The sequence below is a fragment of the Equus asinus genome, chromosome 2 (assembly GCF_041296235.1).
Source record: "Equus asinus isolate D_3611 breed Donkey chromosome 2, EquAss-T2T_v2, whole genome shotgun sequence".
Taxonomy (NCBI): Eukaryota; Metazoa; Chordata; class Mammalia; order Perissodactyla; family Equidae; genus Equus; species Equus asinus.
The window spans coordinates 95,291,762-95,307,952 of NC_091791.1; the positions used below are offsets into that span (position 1 = coordinate 95,291,762).

Below are 16,191 nucleotides of genomic sequence, written 5' to 3' on the forward strand. Positions count from 1 at the left end.
GGAAAGCCCACTCCCACCTCTTACCTGTGTTAGCCACTCACACCCATGAGACAAAGAAGGGACACCGCAGGAGCAGTGGCTTCCAAAGTTCTGAGCATTTTCCTTAAGCTTGGCACGTGTAGGCCTGCCTGTGGCCACCTTGGATGATGTGTGTGTGCTGTGGAAGGCCAGGGGAGACCGCACCCACGCTTGAGTCTGTAGTGGTTTGAGCTTTGAGTTGCCTGTCCTAAGTTCTGACCTTATGGTTGGGGAAGACAAGGCCCCAGTAGATACTCCATGTGGCAGCAGCTCTGGCAGGAGCAGGGATGGCCTCATGAGTGTGTGTCCTGTGCAGCTGCACAGGGCCTGCATTTGGAAGGGCAGCACACTTATTTAATGCTCTGCTATCATCATAATGAAAAACATAATTTTGAACAAGGAAGCCCACATTTTCATTTTGTCCTGGGCCCTGCATATCGTGTGGCCAGTCCTGGACTGGAGGAAGGGGTCAGCGTGCAGAACTGCAAACTCATCCTTGTGCCAATCAAAACCGGGCAGCTTGCCATTTTCACATGTCTGCTATGAATTGCCAGCCCTTGTAAGAGTTCAATTCATTCATTCACTTATTTGGCAAATATTTATTGCATACTTCTTGTGTGCTGGGCACCATTTTAGGTGCGAAACTAAACCAAGGTACCAAAGTAAACAGATAAAATCTCTGCCTTCAGGGAGCTCACATTCTACTGAGGGACACTGATGGAAGAAAGTATGAAATGTGGGTGGCATACACATAGGATGTATATATATAGATATATAGACATATATAGATATAGGAAGTATAGATAGGATGGCCAGAAAAGGGTTCACTGAAAAGGCAACTTTTGAGCAAAGACCTGAGGGAAGAGAGAATCTGCAGAAATCAAGGGGTGTGGGGAGACGGAAGAATTCCAAGCAGAGAGAAGAGAAAGCAAAAGTTCTGAGGTGGGACCATGCCTGGCATGTTTGAAGAACAAAAGGGGTCAGTGTGGCTGGAATGGAGAGAACAAACAGAGAGTAGAAAGGCGATGGGGAATCAGGTCTTACAGATCTGGTAGGTCATAGCAAGGGCCTTGAACGTTTCTGTGACTGGGACAGGAGGCTGCTCATTAGACATGATCTGACTTACGTTTCACCAAGATCATCCTGGCTTTCGTGTTGAGGACAGACTCAAGATGGCCAAGGGTAGACAAAGGGAGACCAGTCAACAGGCTAGCGTAACAATCTAGGCAAAATATGAGTGTGGCTTGGGCATCCAAGTGGTTGAATTCTGGCTTTATTTTAAATAGAAACCCAACAGACCAGATGGAGGGTGACCAGAAAGAAAGTGGAGTTGAGGATGACACCAAGAGTTTTGACCTGAGCAAATAGCAGAATGGAGGGAAGATCAGGGATTCCATTTGGATAAACTAAGTTTGAGATATCCATTGGTCAACCAAATACAGATGTCAATCAGACAGTCAAGTTCAAGGGAATCTTTTTTATTGAGGTATAATTGACATAGTTTCAGTTGTACAACATCATGATTTGATATTTGTATATATTGCGAAATGATCACCACAATAAGTCTAGTTAACATCTGTCACCATACATACAGAATTTTTTTTCTTCTGATGAGAACTTTTAAGATTTACTCTTAGCAACTTTCAAATATGCAATACGGTATCATTAACGATAGTGATTTATTTATTTTATAACTGGAAGTTTGTACCTTTTGACCCCCTTCAACCATTTTGCCCCTCCCTCACTCAAGGGAATCTTGATTAAAGATATAAATCTGAAGCCATCAGCATACAGATGATATCTAAATGAATATAGATAGAGAATAATTGAAAAAAAAATTCAAACCTTTGAGTTTTACTGTCACTGGAGCTGTTTGAAAACAGCTGTTGTCAGTGACACAGGTCCACGCCAGGACGTGTGTGAACACTGTGGAGGGTCTGAGTGCAAAGTTTAGCTAAAGTCAAGACGTGAACACATGAGCTGGACATGTTTTCATGGTCTGGTCTCCAAAAAAAATGATAAAACAAGAGGAAAAAGTCTCATCCATTTGGTTACTTATTTTAAATCCTTATTATTAGTTTATCTTATCGTATAACTAGTCCAAATCTTCACATGATTAGGGAGTCTTCATGCCTCTATCAGCTGAACTTGGGCCGGTGAGCCCCTGCAGAAACCTCTTTCCTCTCAAATCTTGCTGTAATCCACACAGTTACCATCTCCAGGTGGGAACCCTTCTAGCGGCTGCATCTCAGTTTGCGGCTTTGAGAGAAGCATTATTAGAATCATCCATCTTTCGATAACATACGAGGGAGACTTGGAGCCAGAATACATTAGGGAGCAACTTCATCCTCAAAAGCCTCGTAATTTGTCTCTTGTGGAGTTTGGACGTTCCAGTCAGTCTAGCCAGATGGCTCTGAAGTCTGCTGAGGCTCTCCCGGAACCACCCTGGAAGCGCCCGGCAGGGATGCCTGCTTCAAAGCCTCCTTCGCAAGGGGCTTTGTGCTCTCCTGCAGGAAGACGGTCTTCTTTGTGGGACTAGCCACAGAAATCAGGGACTAAACAGAAAAAGTCATTAGCAGAGACTAAAACACACTCGAGAAGGACACGATATTGCCATTTTCACGCCCAAGACTAAGAACAGAACTGAAACAGATCCGATCTAGTAAAGCATAAAACAAAAACCTGATAGGATGGAGATGATGCGCCAAGAACGTAACTGTCTGCCAAAACAAAACTCAACGCCTTAGAAAAACAACAGAACCTAGATTCTTACGAAGCATCATCTATAATGTTCAGCATATAAATAGTAATTACCAGACATGAAGAAGTAGGAAAATGTAAACCATAATCTGGAGAAAAGTATTTAATACAAAGAGACCCCAAAATGACAAAGATGATGAAATTGGCAGACGAGGACTTAAAATAGCTATTATAAATATTTTTAACAGTTTAAAGAAGAAAAATGGACATAGTGAGTGAAAAGATAGGGCAGATCAGCAGAGAATAATGGAAATTACAGAAAGGAACCAGATAGAAATTGTAGAATTGAAAGGTACAATATTTGAAATGAAAAAATAAACTGAATCCCTAAATAAGACATTGGACAGTGCAGGAGACAGGGTCAGTAAACTTGACGACAGAGTGATAGAAATTACCCAGACTGAAGCACAGAGGAAAAAAGACAAAAAATGAAGACAGCCTCAGGGACCTATGAGATGATACCAAGCAGTCTGATATCTGTGGAATCGCAGTCCCAGTGGAGGTTGGAATCTTTGGTGCTTAAGCTCTGCTGGTCACCTCTACTGCCATCTTTGCCCTCAAGTCCCAAAGTCCATTCTACAGTGGACCCTGTGGGGCACTGAGAGCACCCTGTGACGTACATGTCCACACGGTCTCCAAGACCCTTCTACCTTCAAAGTGTTTCGAGTCTATGCAGCAGATCTATGTTTCGATTCTGTAAAAATGCATTTCTGTACGGCTCTGATCTTTGTAAACAAAGGGATTGCTTTCAGACTTAGAAACTGAACTATGGTTTCCTTAGTCAAAGCTGCCTCTGCTCAACGACGAGAAACCAACACCAGGGCACCTTTTGTTAGCTTTCTTCTGGGTCTGACTCAACCGCCACCTGCTCCGTGAATCTCTTTTGCTTCCTATAACTGGATATGCTCTCTGCCACACACAGTGCTCTCTTTCTACTCCTCTTTTGACACATCCACTGGACCAGTAGTATTCAATCTGGGTGCATTCAAAGACTTTCTAAGGTTTAAGCAAGCAAGGATGGCTTTAAAATATTACAGAAAATCTTGCAAAGCTCTGGGATTGCGCATGCGAGCCCATCAGCTGAATCAGCAGCCTTGGTGAGATCTTATGCAACCCCATTCGAGAGCAGGGTTTACAGCACTAGTGGAACGAGTCTGGCAGTGACCAATAGCAAGGGCTAGTCTGCAATTCACCTGTAGCCGACAAGAAATCGGAACTTAGGACTGCGTCTTATTGGATGTACCCCCACCTCTTTGCCCTCACCCAGCCCTTTCAATCTGTGCTAGGAGAGCAGCGTGCTCTTGAATGACGCGGCTCTCCCCTGGCAGGTCAGCAACAAATTCAGCTTTGTTTTAGGTCACTGTTGGGTTCTCTTTATTTCCTTATAACAAAGGGAATCAATTTCCATCACCACAACGTGCATGTGAACTCTTTCCTAAAACTGAGAACTTGCACAGGGTCCAGGTATCATGCTGGCTCCGGTTTCCCATCTTCCCTTACAACTGCCTTTGTCTCACACTGGGAAGAAGAACAGCACGCCTTCTACCCGTCTGAGTCCTGCTAAGGAATACTGCTGCCGGGGGTAAAACCTGAGTGCAGTACAAAAGGACAATTCAAAACACCGATGTGAGCAGAACTTTCTTTAATAAAGGCACCATAAATCAGGGTGGAGGTTTGGGAGTCTCTCCCTGCCTTATATATTTAATTTCCACTAACAGTGAAGCAGGTGTTAGAAAAGGACGAGTGGGTAGCGAGCTATGACAACTTCTGCTTAATGAGCTCGCCTCTACCATCTCCAACAACTGTGCAAAGAATGAATTATTCCTGAGGGGAGTTCCTTTAGATTATTGTCAAACAGCGGTATGAAACTCTCTTTCTTTAGATTTACTTATAAAACATCCAGACTCAAAAGACAAATCTATTAATTATGAAGAAAGCTGAGGATATTAGTATATATGTACATAAGCTTAATATTTTCATGTCTTCACCAAAGTTGGCTGTGGAAACTAGCAAAAGCTGGTGAATTGGGCAAGGCTGCATTAAAAATCTTAATGCACGGGGTATAGTGATAGTCAAAAAGATGTCAGACAACAAGCCCAACAAGTGAATTCCCTATCCGGGTAGCACGTACTTCATAGAAAGCACAAAATGAGACATGAGACGTTTTTCAGAAGATTGTAGCAAAAATTGCGGGAGATAAAAGATATGTTTGTCACACTAATGAATACACAGTTCTTTCCAATTGAATAATTCACGACCACTATCACAGTACCACACAGCAGGCCTCTGTGGCTTGATACATACATAAATAGTATATAATAAATAAAATACTTACATAATATACAACAAATAAAATAATATACCTGAAGTATATATTGATAACCATATTCGGTTTCTGAAAAATATTGAATAATTTTGAAAAGAGCTCAAAGGATCATCTATGAAAATATATTTGATCCAAGTGACATATTAGATTTTAAAAAAATTGGATTTTGTTAATCATTAGCATCTATGGTATTTCCTAAAATCTAAAATGGAATGGCCTTTAAACATTTTCTTTTTTCATTGACAAGGACTGTGAATAAGATCAGTTTACACACAAACACATAAACATGGAGGAAAAAGTAGGCCACCAGAGCCCCCTGCACTCCACTCTGCAGCCGGCTGACTCAGGCATGTCCTAGGGCCCATCACGCGCGTGTGCCCAGGGCTGAGTTCCTTCCCTACCTCATATACTTTTCACCCCTCTGTGGAATCTGACACTCTTCTTGCGTTAGCATTTCCGTTACTTCTGTTTCTCCGAGGCTATTACCACATTCTGCCTTTAGCTGGATCTCCTCCTGCCTCTCCTGGGGTGATGGGACCCAGTGGAATCAGGTGAGCCCCTGGGAAGCTCATCCCTCACTGGGACAGACCTCAGGGCCTGGGCCCTTCCACCTCCTGACTTCGCTCCTGTAACTAGCGTCAGCCTACTGGAGCTCCAAACCCACCAAGTCCACAATTCCTCTCAGTGGGATGCCCTCTTCAGCCCCCAGCCTCCCGGCCCTCTGGGATATCTGGACCTAAGCAAGCCTCACAAGTGGAATAAACCAGGAAACTCTACGGGCCGGCTCTGGAATCCCGCCTTGGATTTCAAGTCACTCTGGGAAAGCTGGAAAGCGCTCCCTAGGCTGACCGGCGCACAGACACACCTCTTCTCTGGCCTTAGCGGTTTTCCTGTAATGATAAAGCCAGTGTGCCAGGTACTCTATGGGGTCGCTGGGCCGAACCTTTGCCACCTCGGCAAGTGCCTGGGCCAGGCAGTCTCCGAGGCACCTCTTCAGGTAGTTGGTTTCCATCCTTGTGGGCCTGGGGGACATCAAAACACAGTCACGCTGTTTTACAAACTTAACCTGATTTAAAAAATAGACAGGTTCTAACCAACTCAGATTCATTTCAGGATAAATATGAGATGCTTCTGGATCCCACCCTTCCCAAAAGAACCAATAAACACATACCTGCGAATAGCTCGTATGTTTAAACAGACTTTTTTCTGAAGCTCTTCAGCTGTACTAGGTGAGACGACAGGTCCTGGGGGTCATCAGGCCTCAGAACAGCTTGAAACATTGGTGGTAAAGGGTGGCTGAGGCCTCCACCTACCCACACACTTCTACCCTAGAGGAGGGTGGAAATACCAGCAGGCAGGAGGTCCCGAGAGGGGCTCTGAGCACCTAGCAAGCTGTGAGCTGTGCCATTGTGAGGGTGGAACCCCAGTCGCCTATGACATAGATGAGGCAGTCCTCTGCGTTTCACAGGGGACGGCTGGGAGGCCTGGGGAGGGGAGGGAGGGAAATGGTGCCACTGCGGCTGCTGCCGGCTGGGGCTCTGCTGGTACCGCTACCACGTTCTCCTCTCTATGGCTTAAGCAAGAAACTACTTTAGGTTGGGTCCACGTGCCTGGATTTACCGTTAATCAGATTTTAAGAGCTGGAGGCAACACAGCCCCAGCTGGACCGTAAGAAAGGAGAGGCAGTGGGGGCAGCATTGTGCACGTAGACCCCAGGATCAGACAGACCAAGTTCCGGGTCTGGGTCTGCCATCTACTAGCTGTGTGATCTTCAGCAAGTCACTCAGTTTCTCTGAGCCTCGGTTTTCTCATCTGCGGAACAGAGCAACAAAAGTATGTATCTCATAACCATGAAGATTAAAAAAGATGATAAACACATGTAAAGCACTCAGCCTGCCACCGAGTAAGTGTTTAATAAATATTAGCCAAGGCTTGGGGCTGACCCCATGGCCGAGTGGTTAAGCTCACGTGCTCCGCTGCAGGTAGCCCAGCGTTTCGTTGGTTCGAATCCTGGGCGGGAACATGGCACTGCCCATCAAGCCACGCTGAGGCAGCATCCCACATGCCACAACAAGAAAGACCCACAACTAAGAACACACAACTATGTACTGGGGGGTTTTGGGGAGAAAAAGGAAAAAAAAGTCTTAAATCTTAAAAAAAAATAAATATTCGCGAAGGCAGTGGAAGATTGTGATGTCAGATGGCCCAGCACCAGACTGTTCCTGAACAACTCCACATTCCCAAAGTTGACATGTTTTAACTTCAAAAGAGCTAATAATAAAGTGAATAATAAAGGCTCAGATCTAGTCTTAGCATTTTCTGGATGCAGTTTTCAGTTTAAGGGAGAAAAGACAGATAGATGCGAATACAGAAAAAAAAACTTCCCAGCTCTTTCCACCGCAAAGTTCCAAGAGCAAAAACACCTGAGGGGCAAGGGGCACCCGGCGCACAGAGAACTCGCTTCCAGCAGCCTTCCCTACTCAAGAGGAATCAGGGCTCCCTGGAGACGTGGCTACTTCCAAGGTTGGGGCAGGAAAAGTCCAATAAGCCTGGAACATTTTGTTGTCCCAGAAAGTAAGAAGATGCTGAAAAATAAAATGGTTGGGGACACAGGAGACGGCTCGAAGGCGGCTGCTCCTAGCTGAGTCTGGGCAATCTGACCTTCAAAATAAATAATGCCTGTAATGGATGACAACTGACTGAATAAAATAAGAATCCACGAGTCCATGTAAGAACGAATAAGCGAATGGAAGAGAAGGCAAGTTCTTTCTTAAAATAAAATGTCAACTAAGAGACGAGTGAAGAATAATGGAGTTTAAAAAAAATCACGAGTTTGTAACAATCACAGTATAACTGAATCAAACCAGTCACCAATGAGTGCTAGAACTTGGTGACTATTTGACAAAGAACAGGATATTTATATAGTGTCAAAGTTTCTCCCCACAAATTATGTATTGCAGTGGTTCCCCCTTCTCCACGGGGGAGATGTTCCAAGACTCCAGTGGATGCCCGACACCGAGGATAGTACTGAATCCTAAAAATACTATGTTTTTGAATTATAGGCGGAGCAAAATGGCGGGGTGAGCTGACCCGGGATTCTCTCCCCTCCAAAATACAACAAAAGATTGGAAGAACTGAATTTCAGAGAATAAACATAATGCCAGCTCCCTAGAGACCTACAATACCAAGAAGGTGGAGATCATAACCTTGCTTACACCTTCGGAGGCGCTGGAACGGTAGGAGAGAACATCGCTCCCTCCCCTAGAGTCTGTGATCGCTGCGGCGCGGATCTGGAAGGAGTGGGGGAGGGGCCGCGTGACCGGGGATCATCCAGGACTCCTGCCGCTGATTCAGTGGAGACCCGCTGAAGGGGGGAAAGCTTCCGTCCGCGGGGACCCTATGAATCAAGGGCCTTGGGAGACCAAAGAACAGAACTGATCTGAACCCAGACGGTGCGTGTGAGTAACAGCCCCTCCCCCCAACAAAGCCAGTGGGCGCAGCCATCTTGCCCCGAAGGCGGGGAGCTAACATGCCGCTCTCGACCCCCATCTAGTGGCGACAGGCTGTAACTGCAACTGAATTCTGCCACCATGAGAAAAAACCGCTCCTCTACCATCCAGCAATTTATAAAAGCCCCAGACCAGAAGGAAAACAATAAAAACACAGAATTAAGTCCTGAGGACTTGGAATTAGGTAAACTAAGTGATAATGAATTCAGAGCAGCTATAATCAAAAAACTCAATGAGGTAGAGAGAAAGATAGAGAAACAAGCCGAGTTCTGGAGTTACTTCACAAAAGAGATTGAAATCATAAAGAAGAATCAAACAGAATTACTTGAGATGAAAAACACAATGGACCAGATAAAATAGAATACGGATTCCCTGAATGCCCGTGTAGACAACCTAGAGGAGCAAATCAGCATAATCGAGGACAGACAGGCTGAATGGCGCCAGACAGAGGAAGAAAAACTAAGCATTAAAAAAAATGAGGAAAATCTCCGAGAGATAATGGATTCAATGAGGAGTAAGAACATAAGGATCATAGGAATTCCCGAGAATATGGAAAAGGAAAATGGAGCAGAAACTGTGGTTAACAAAATTATTGAAGAGAACTTCCCAAATCTAGGGATCAACGGAGAAATGTGTGTAGAGGAGGGTTTTAGATCTCCTAGATTTGTCAATGTAAAAAGACCCACCGCAAGGCACATAATAGTAAAGTTGGCAAATAGGAATGATAAGGAAAGAAAACTCAGGGAAGTAAGAAAAAAAAAAGAGAATAACCTATAAAGGAGCCCCTATCAGACTGTCAGCGGATTTCTCTACAGAAACCCTACAAGCTAGGAGAGAATGGAGTGACATATTCAAAGCTTTAAAGGATAAAAATCTTCAGCCAAGAATACTCTATCCAGCAAGAATTTCCTCCAGATATGAGGAAGAAATTAAATCTTTTCCAGACAAACAAAAGTTAAGGGAATTTGTAACTAAAAGCCCTCCATTACAAGAAATCCTCAAGAAGGCTCTCATACTTGAAAAAAGAAAAAAGGGAGAAAGGGGGCACAATCCACAGACTAGGGAGACCGATGGATAGAACCAGAACAGGATAGCAAATATTCAACTATAGCATTAGGGTAAAAATAAGGAAACTACCAAAACAAGGACGATCTTAGCACTCTAACTACAAATTAGTAAGACGAGTTGGAATAAAAAATGAAAATAATTATTTAGGAGGGGAAGAGCAAAGGGTCTAAATCAGTATTGGTCGAGTAAGTAAGAGACCACCAGAGAATAGACTATATTATACAAGAGATTCTAAATACAAACTTCAAGGTAGACACTAAAATAAAGTACAGAACAGAGTCACAACTCATAGATTAGGAAAAATCTAAGAAACCTAGCATAAGAAATTGCAGTATTAAGTGGGTAGTCTAAAGCACACAGGAAAAGAAACCCAGGAAAACAAGATAATGAGCGACAGATTGACAGCATTAAGTCCACATGCATCAATAATCACTCTCAATGTGAACGGATTGAACTCTCCAATAAAAAGACACAGAGTGGCAAAATGGATTAAAGAACAAGATCCAACAATTTGTTGCCTCCAGGAAACACACCTCAACCCCAAGGACAAACACAGACTCAGGGTGAAGGGGTGGAGGACAATACTTCAAGCAAATAGCAAGGAAAAAAAGGCAGGTGTTGCAATTCTCATATCAGACCAAGTGGATTTCAAAATAAGACAGGTAAAGAGAGACACAGAGGGACAATATATAATGATCAAAGGGACACTTCATCAAGAAGAAATAACGCTTATAAATATCTATGCACCCAACACAGAAGCACCAAGATTCATAAAGCAACTATTAGCAGACCTAAAGGAAGATGTTAAAAACAACACAATAATAGTAGGGGACCTCAACACCCCCCTCACATCAATGGACAGATCATCCAGACAGAAAATCAACAAGGAAATAGTGGAGCTGAATGAAAAACTAAAACAATTGGACTTAATAGACATATATAGATCACTCCACCCTGAAGGAGCTGAATACACATTCTTCTCAAGTGCACATGGAACATTCTCTAGGATAGACCATATGTTGGGAAACAAGGCAAGCCTCTACAAATTTAAAAAAAATTGAAATAATAACAAGCATCTTCTCAGATCATAGTGCTATAAGGCTAGAAATTAATTACAAGAAAAAAGCTGAGAAAGGCACAAAGATGTGGAGACTAAACAACACACTACTGAACAAGCAATGGATCATTGAAGAAATTAAAGAAGAAATAAAAAAATACCTGGAAACAAATGAAAATGACAGCATGCCATACCAACTCATATGGGATACAGCAAAAGCTGTATTAAGAGGAAAATTCATCGCAATACAGGCACATCTTAACAAACAAGAAAAATCCCAAATAAGCAACCTTAAAGCACACCTAACTGAACTAGAGAAAAAAGAACAAATGAAGCCCAAAGTCAGCAGAAGGAGAGAAATAATAAAAATCAGAGCAGAAATAAATACTATTGAAACGATAAAGGCAGTAGAAAGGATCAATGAGACAAAGAGCTGGTTTTTTGAGAAGATAAATAAAATTGACAAACCACTAGCCAGACTTACAAAGAAAAAAAGGGAGAAAGCTCAAATAAACAAAATCAGAAATGAGAGAGGAGAAATAACAACAGACTCTGCAGAAATACAACAGATTATAAGAGAATACTACAAAAAACTATATGCCAACAGAATGGATAACCTAGAGGAAATGGATAAATTCCTGGACTCCTACAATCTCCCAAAGCTCACTCAAGAAGAGGCAGACAATTTGAACAGACCAATCACAAGGAAAGAGATTGAAACAGCAATCAAAAACATCCCAAAGAATAAAACCCCAGGACCAGATGGCTTTCCTGGGGAATTCTACCAAACTTTCAGAGAGGATTTAATACCTATCCTTTTCAAGCTATTCCAAAAAATTAGGGAAGATGGAACACTTCCTAACACATTCTATGAGGCCAACATCACGCTGATACCAAAACCTGACAAGGACACCACGAATAAAGAGAACTACAGGCCAATATCACTGATGAACATAGATGCAAAAATTCTCAACAAAATTTTGGCAACCAGAATTCAGCAATTCATCAAAAGAATCATACACAGGGATGGTTCAACATCCGCAAATCAATCAACGTGATACACCACATCAACAAACTGAGGAATAAAAACCACATGATCATCTCAATTGATGCAGAGAAGGCATTTGACAAGATCCAACAGCCATTTATGATAAAAACTCTCAACAAAATGGGCATAGAAGGAAACTACCTCAACATAATAAAGGCCATATACGACAAACCCATAGCCAACATCATACTCAATGGGCAAAAACTGAACCCCATCCCCCTGAAAACAGGAACAAGACAAGGATGCCCTCTATCACCACTCTTATTTAACATAGTACTGGAGGTCCTGGCCAGAGCAATCAGGCAAGAAAAAGGAATAAAAGGAATCCAAATAGGGAGGGAAGAAGTGAAACTCTCGCTGTTTGCAGACGACATGATCTTATATATAGAAAACCCCAAAGAATCCATTGGAAAACTGTTAGATGTAATCAACAACTACAGCAAAGTTGCAGGGTATAAAATCAATTTGCATAAATCAGTAGCATTTCTATACTCCAGTAATGAACCAACAGAAAAAGAACTCAAGAATACAATACCATTCACAATCGCAACAAAAAGAATAAAATACCTTGGGGTAAATTTAACTAAGGAAGTGAAGGACCTATATAATGAAAATTACAAGGCCTTTCTGAGCGAATTGGATGACAACATAAGGAGATGGAAAGACACTCCATGTACATGGATTGGAAGAATAAACATAGTTAAAATGTCCATTCTACCTAAAGCAATCTACAGATTCAATGCCATCCCAATCAGAATCCCAATGACATTCTTTACAGAATTAGAACAAAGAATCCTAAAATTCATATGGGGCAACAAAAGACCCCGAATTGCTAAAGCAATCCTGAGAAAAAAGAACAAAACGGGAGGGCATCACAATCCCTGACTTCAAAACATACTACAAAGCTACAGTAATCAAAACAGCATGGTACTGGTACAAAAACAGGTGCACAGATCAATGGAACAAAATTGAAAGCCCAGAAATAAAACCACACATCTATGGACAGCTTATCTTTGACAAAGGAGCTGAGGGCATACAATGGAGAAAAGAAAGTCTTTTCAACAAATGGTGCTGGGAAAACTGGAAAGCCACATGTAAAAGAATGAAAATTGACCATTCTTTTTCACCATTCACCAAAATAAACTCAAAATGGATCAAAGACCTAAAGGTGAGACCTGAAACCATAAGGCTTCTGGAAGAAAACGTAGGCAGTACACTCTTTGACATCAGTATTAAAAGGACCTTTTCGGACACCATGCCTTCTCAGAGAAGGGAAACAATAGAAAGAATAAACAAATGGGACTTCATCAGATTAAAGAGCTTCTTCAAGGCAAATGAAAACAGTATTGAAACAAAAAAACAACCCACTAACTGGGAAAACATATTTGCAAGTCATATATCTGACAAAGGCTTAATATCCTTAATATATAAAGAACTCTCGCAACTCAATCACAAAACATCAAACAACCCAATCAAAAAATGGGCTGGAGACATGAACAGACATTTCTCCAAAGAAGATATACTGATGGCCAATAGGCACATGAAAAGATGCTCATCATCGCTGATCATCAGGGAAATGCAAATCAAAACTACACTAAGATATCACCTTACACCCGTTAGAATGACAAAAATATCTAAAACTAATAGCAACAAATGTTGGAGAGGTTGCGGAGAAAAAGGAACCCTCATACACTGCTGGTGGGAATGCAAACTGGTGCAGCCACTATGGAAAACAGTATGGAGATTCCTCAAAAAACTAAAAATAGAACTACCATACGATCCAGCCATCCCACTACTGGGTATTTATCCAAAGAGCCTGAAGTCAGCAATCCCAAAAGTCCTGTGCACCCCAATGTTTATTGCAGCACTGTTTACAATAGCCAAGACGTGGACGCAACCTAAGTGCCCATCAACAGACGAATGGATAAAGAAGATGTGGTACATATATACAATGGAATACTACTCAGCTGTAAAACAGAACAAAATCATTCCATTTGCAATAACATGGATGGACCTTGAGAGAATTATGTTAAGTGAAATAAGCCAGCAAGAGAAAGATAATCTGTGTATGACTCCACTCATATGAGGAATTTAAAACTATGGACTAAGAACAGTTTAGTGGATACCGGGGAAAGGTGGGGTGGGGGGTGGGCACAAAGGGTGAAGTGGTGCACCTACAACATGACTGACAAACATTAACGTACAATTAAAATTTCACAAGATTGTAACCTATCAATAACTCAATAAAAAAAATACTATGTTTTTCCCTAAGTATACATACCTATGATAAAGTTTAATTTATAAATTAGATACAGTAATAGGTTAACTACCACAACTAATAGTAACATAGAACAATTATAACAAGATATTGTAATAAAAGTCACCATAGATCTTAGTGTCTCCGGCATACAATTTTTTGGTCTTTCCTTATTAAGTTGAGAACTTTCTCATTTTCACTTAAAGGAAGCACTTTATGGCTTCTCTTTGGCATATCCGAATTGTCATCATGACTATTCTTGTGCTTCGGGGCCATTATTAAGTGAAATAAAGGTGACTCAAACACAAGCACTGGGACACTGCGGCAGTCCATATGGCAACAGAGACGGCCACTCAGTGATGACGGGCGGGTAGCTATACAGCGTGCAGATGCGGACAAAGGGATGAGTCATCATGCTGCTCAGAACAAGCAGACAATTTAAAACTTATGAACTGCTTATTTCTGGAATTTTCCATTTAATAATTTTGGACCCTGGTTGACTATGGACAACTGACACCACGCAAAGTGGAACCGCAGAGAAGGGGGCAACTACTGTAATCCCAAAAGGAAACACAGAAGCTTCACAGGGGTGAAACCTGGCCTCACAGCCTTAACCAAGTGGTCAGAGTAAATGTCACTCATAAAGGGACGAAGTGACATCACCTGTCTCCTGAGGGGATGCACTCAGTGGGACATGGACATTTCTGCGGATTCCTGCCCCAAATGCAAAACTTGAATCTAACTGAGGAAACATCAAGCGAAACGGAGAGACAGTCTGCAGCTGGCCTGTGCTCTTAAAAATGTCAAGGTCACGAAAGACAAAGAAAGATGAGGCAGCTTTCCAGGTCAAGGGAGCCTAAACAGGCTTAACAACTGCACCCAGCACAGGATGCTGGTTGGATCTGGACCAGAAAGAAGAATTCTAGAAAGGACGTTGTTGGGGAAACTGACTGTGAATTGTAGATCACATAATAGGATTGTATCAAGGTGGAATTCCCTGGTTTTGGTAATTGTAATATGCGTAAGCACGAAAATGCCCTTTTTCTTAGGAAATACAGTGTAGTGGGGCTGAATAAGGGCTCCCAAAGGTGTCTATGTCCGTGTACCTGGAACCTATGAAATGTCACTTTATATGGCAAAAGGGACTTTGCAGATGTGACTTGAGGAGGTCATCTGGACTATGCAGGTAGGAACAACGCAGGCGATCACAAGGGTCTTTGTAAGAGGGACACAGTAAAGGCAGACAGAAGAGGGAGATGTGATGACAGAAGAGGGAGAAAAGGTGACGTGATTCAGGGCCACCAGCCAAGGAGTGTGGCAGCCTCTAGAAGCTGGAAAAGCCAGGAAGTGGACTCTCCCCACAGGCTCCAGAAGGAATCAGCCCTCCTGCATTCTGGTTTTGTCCCTGTAAGACTCATTTTGGATTTCTGACTTGAAAAACTGTAAGAGAATAAATGCGTGTTTAAAGCTACCGAGTTTAGGATTAATGGTGGAGGGTGGGGATGGGGTACGTGATGTCTGCTTCTGGCACTCTGTGGCCCACATGAATGGACGCACCTGGATAAACAACCTTCCACACCCCTCCTACTCAAAGTGTGGTCCGCGGATCAGCAGCACTGCATCACCTGGGGGCCTGTTGAAGATCCTCAGGTCCCACCCCAGACCTACAGATTCAGTTTGCATTTTCACAAAATCCCCAGGTGACTCACTTACAGACCCACTGTTCCTCTATCACTGTAGAACCACCCTCCCCGGAGGGTGGAGTCCCCGACTCTGCATTCCCAGGAAGCCGCCCCACTTCCCAGTCCCTTCCGATCTGTGCGCGCCCACCCTGGCGCTTACCACTTCAACTCACGTTCAGCGAGGCTTCTCCTGCCCGGCACCGCGCCGCACATAAATGCAAACAGAACACGGGAAACGCTAGTGGAGCACCGTGCACAAACGACGACGGCAGAGAAGGCTGCAAGGGCTCAGGCCTGGGGGAGGTGGGAGGGCTTCCTGGAGACAGGGCGCCCGAGCTGCTTCTGAAAGGGACCACGCGGAGGTCGCCCGCAAGTGCAGTGCAAAGGTGCCGGCTAGTGAAAACACTCGGCTATCGGGCTTGCAGCAAACAGCCTCTTCCGGCCCGGGGCTGTCGGGGCGTCCCGC

The 16,191-nt window shown here is 43.1% G+C and overlaps 1 protein-coding gene across 1 annotated transcript; it reads right to left on the bottom strand.

Moving 5' to 3' along the window:
* Positions 1-1,480: 1,480 nt before the first annotated feature.
* On the bottom strand, positions 1,481-15,879 carry DYDC2 (DPY30 domain containing 2). The gene is given in 6 exon segments (XM_070494055.1): positions 1,481-2,573; positions 3,387-3,394; positions 5,513-5,627; positions 5,970-6,126; positions 6,276-6,916; positions 8,311-15,879. Coding segments are annotated over 4 exon segments (495 nt in total). The 5' UTR covers positions 6,117-6,126; positions 6,276-6,916; positions 8,311-15,879; the 3' UTR covers positions 1,481-2,348.
* Positions 15,880-16,191: the final 312 nt, after the last annotated feature.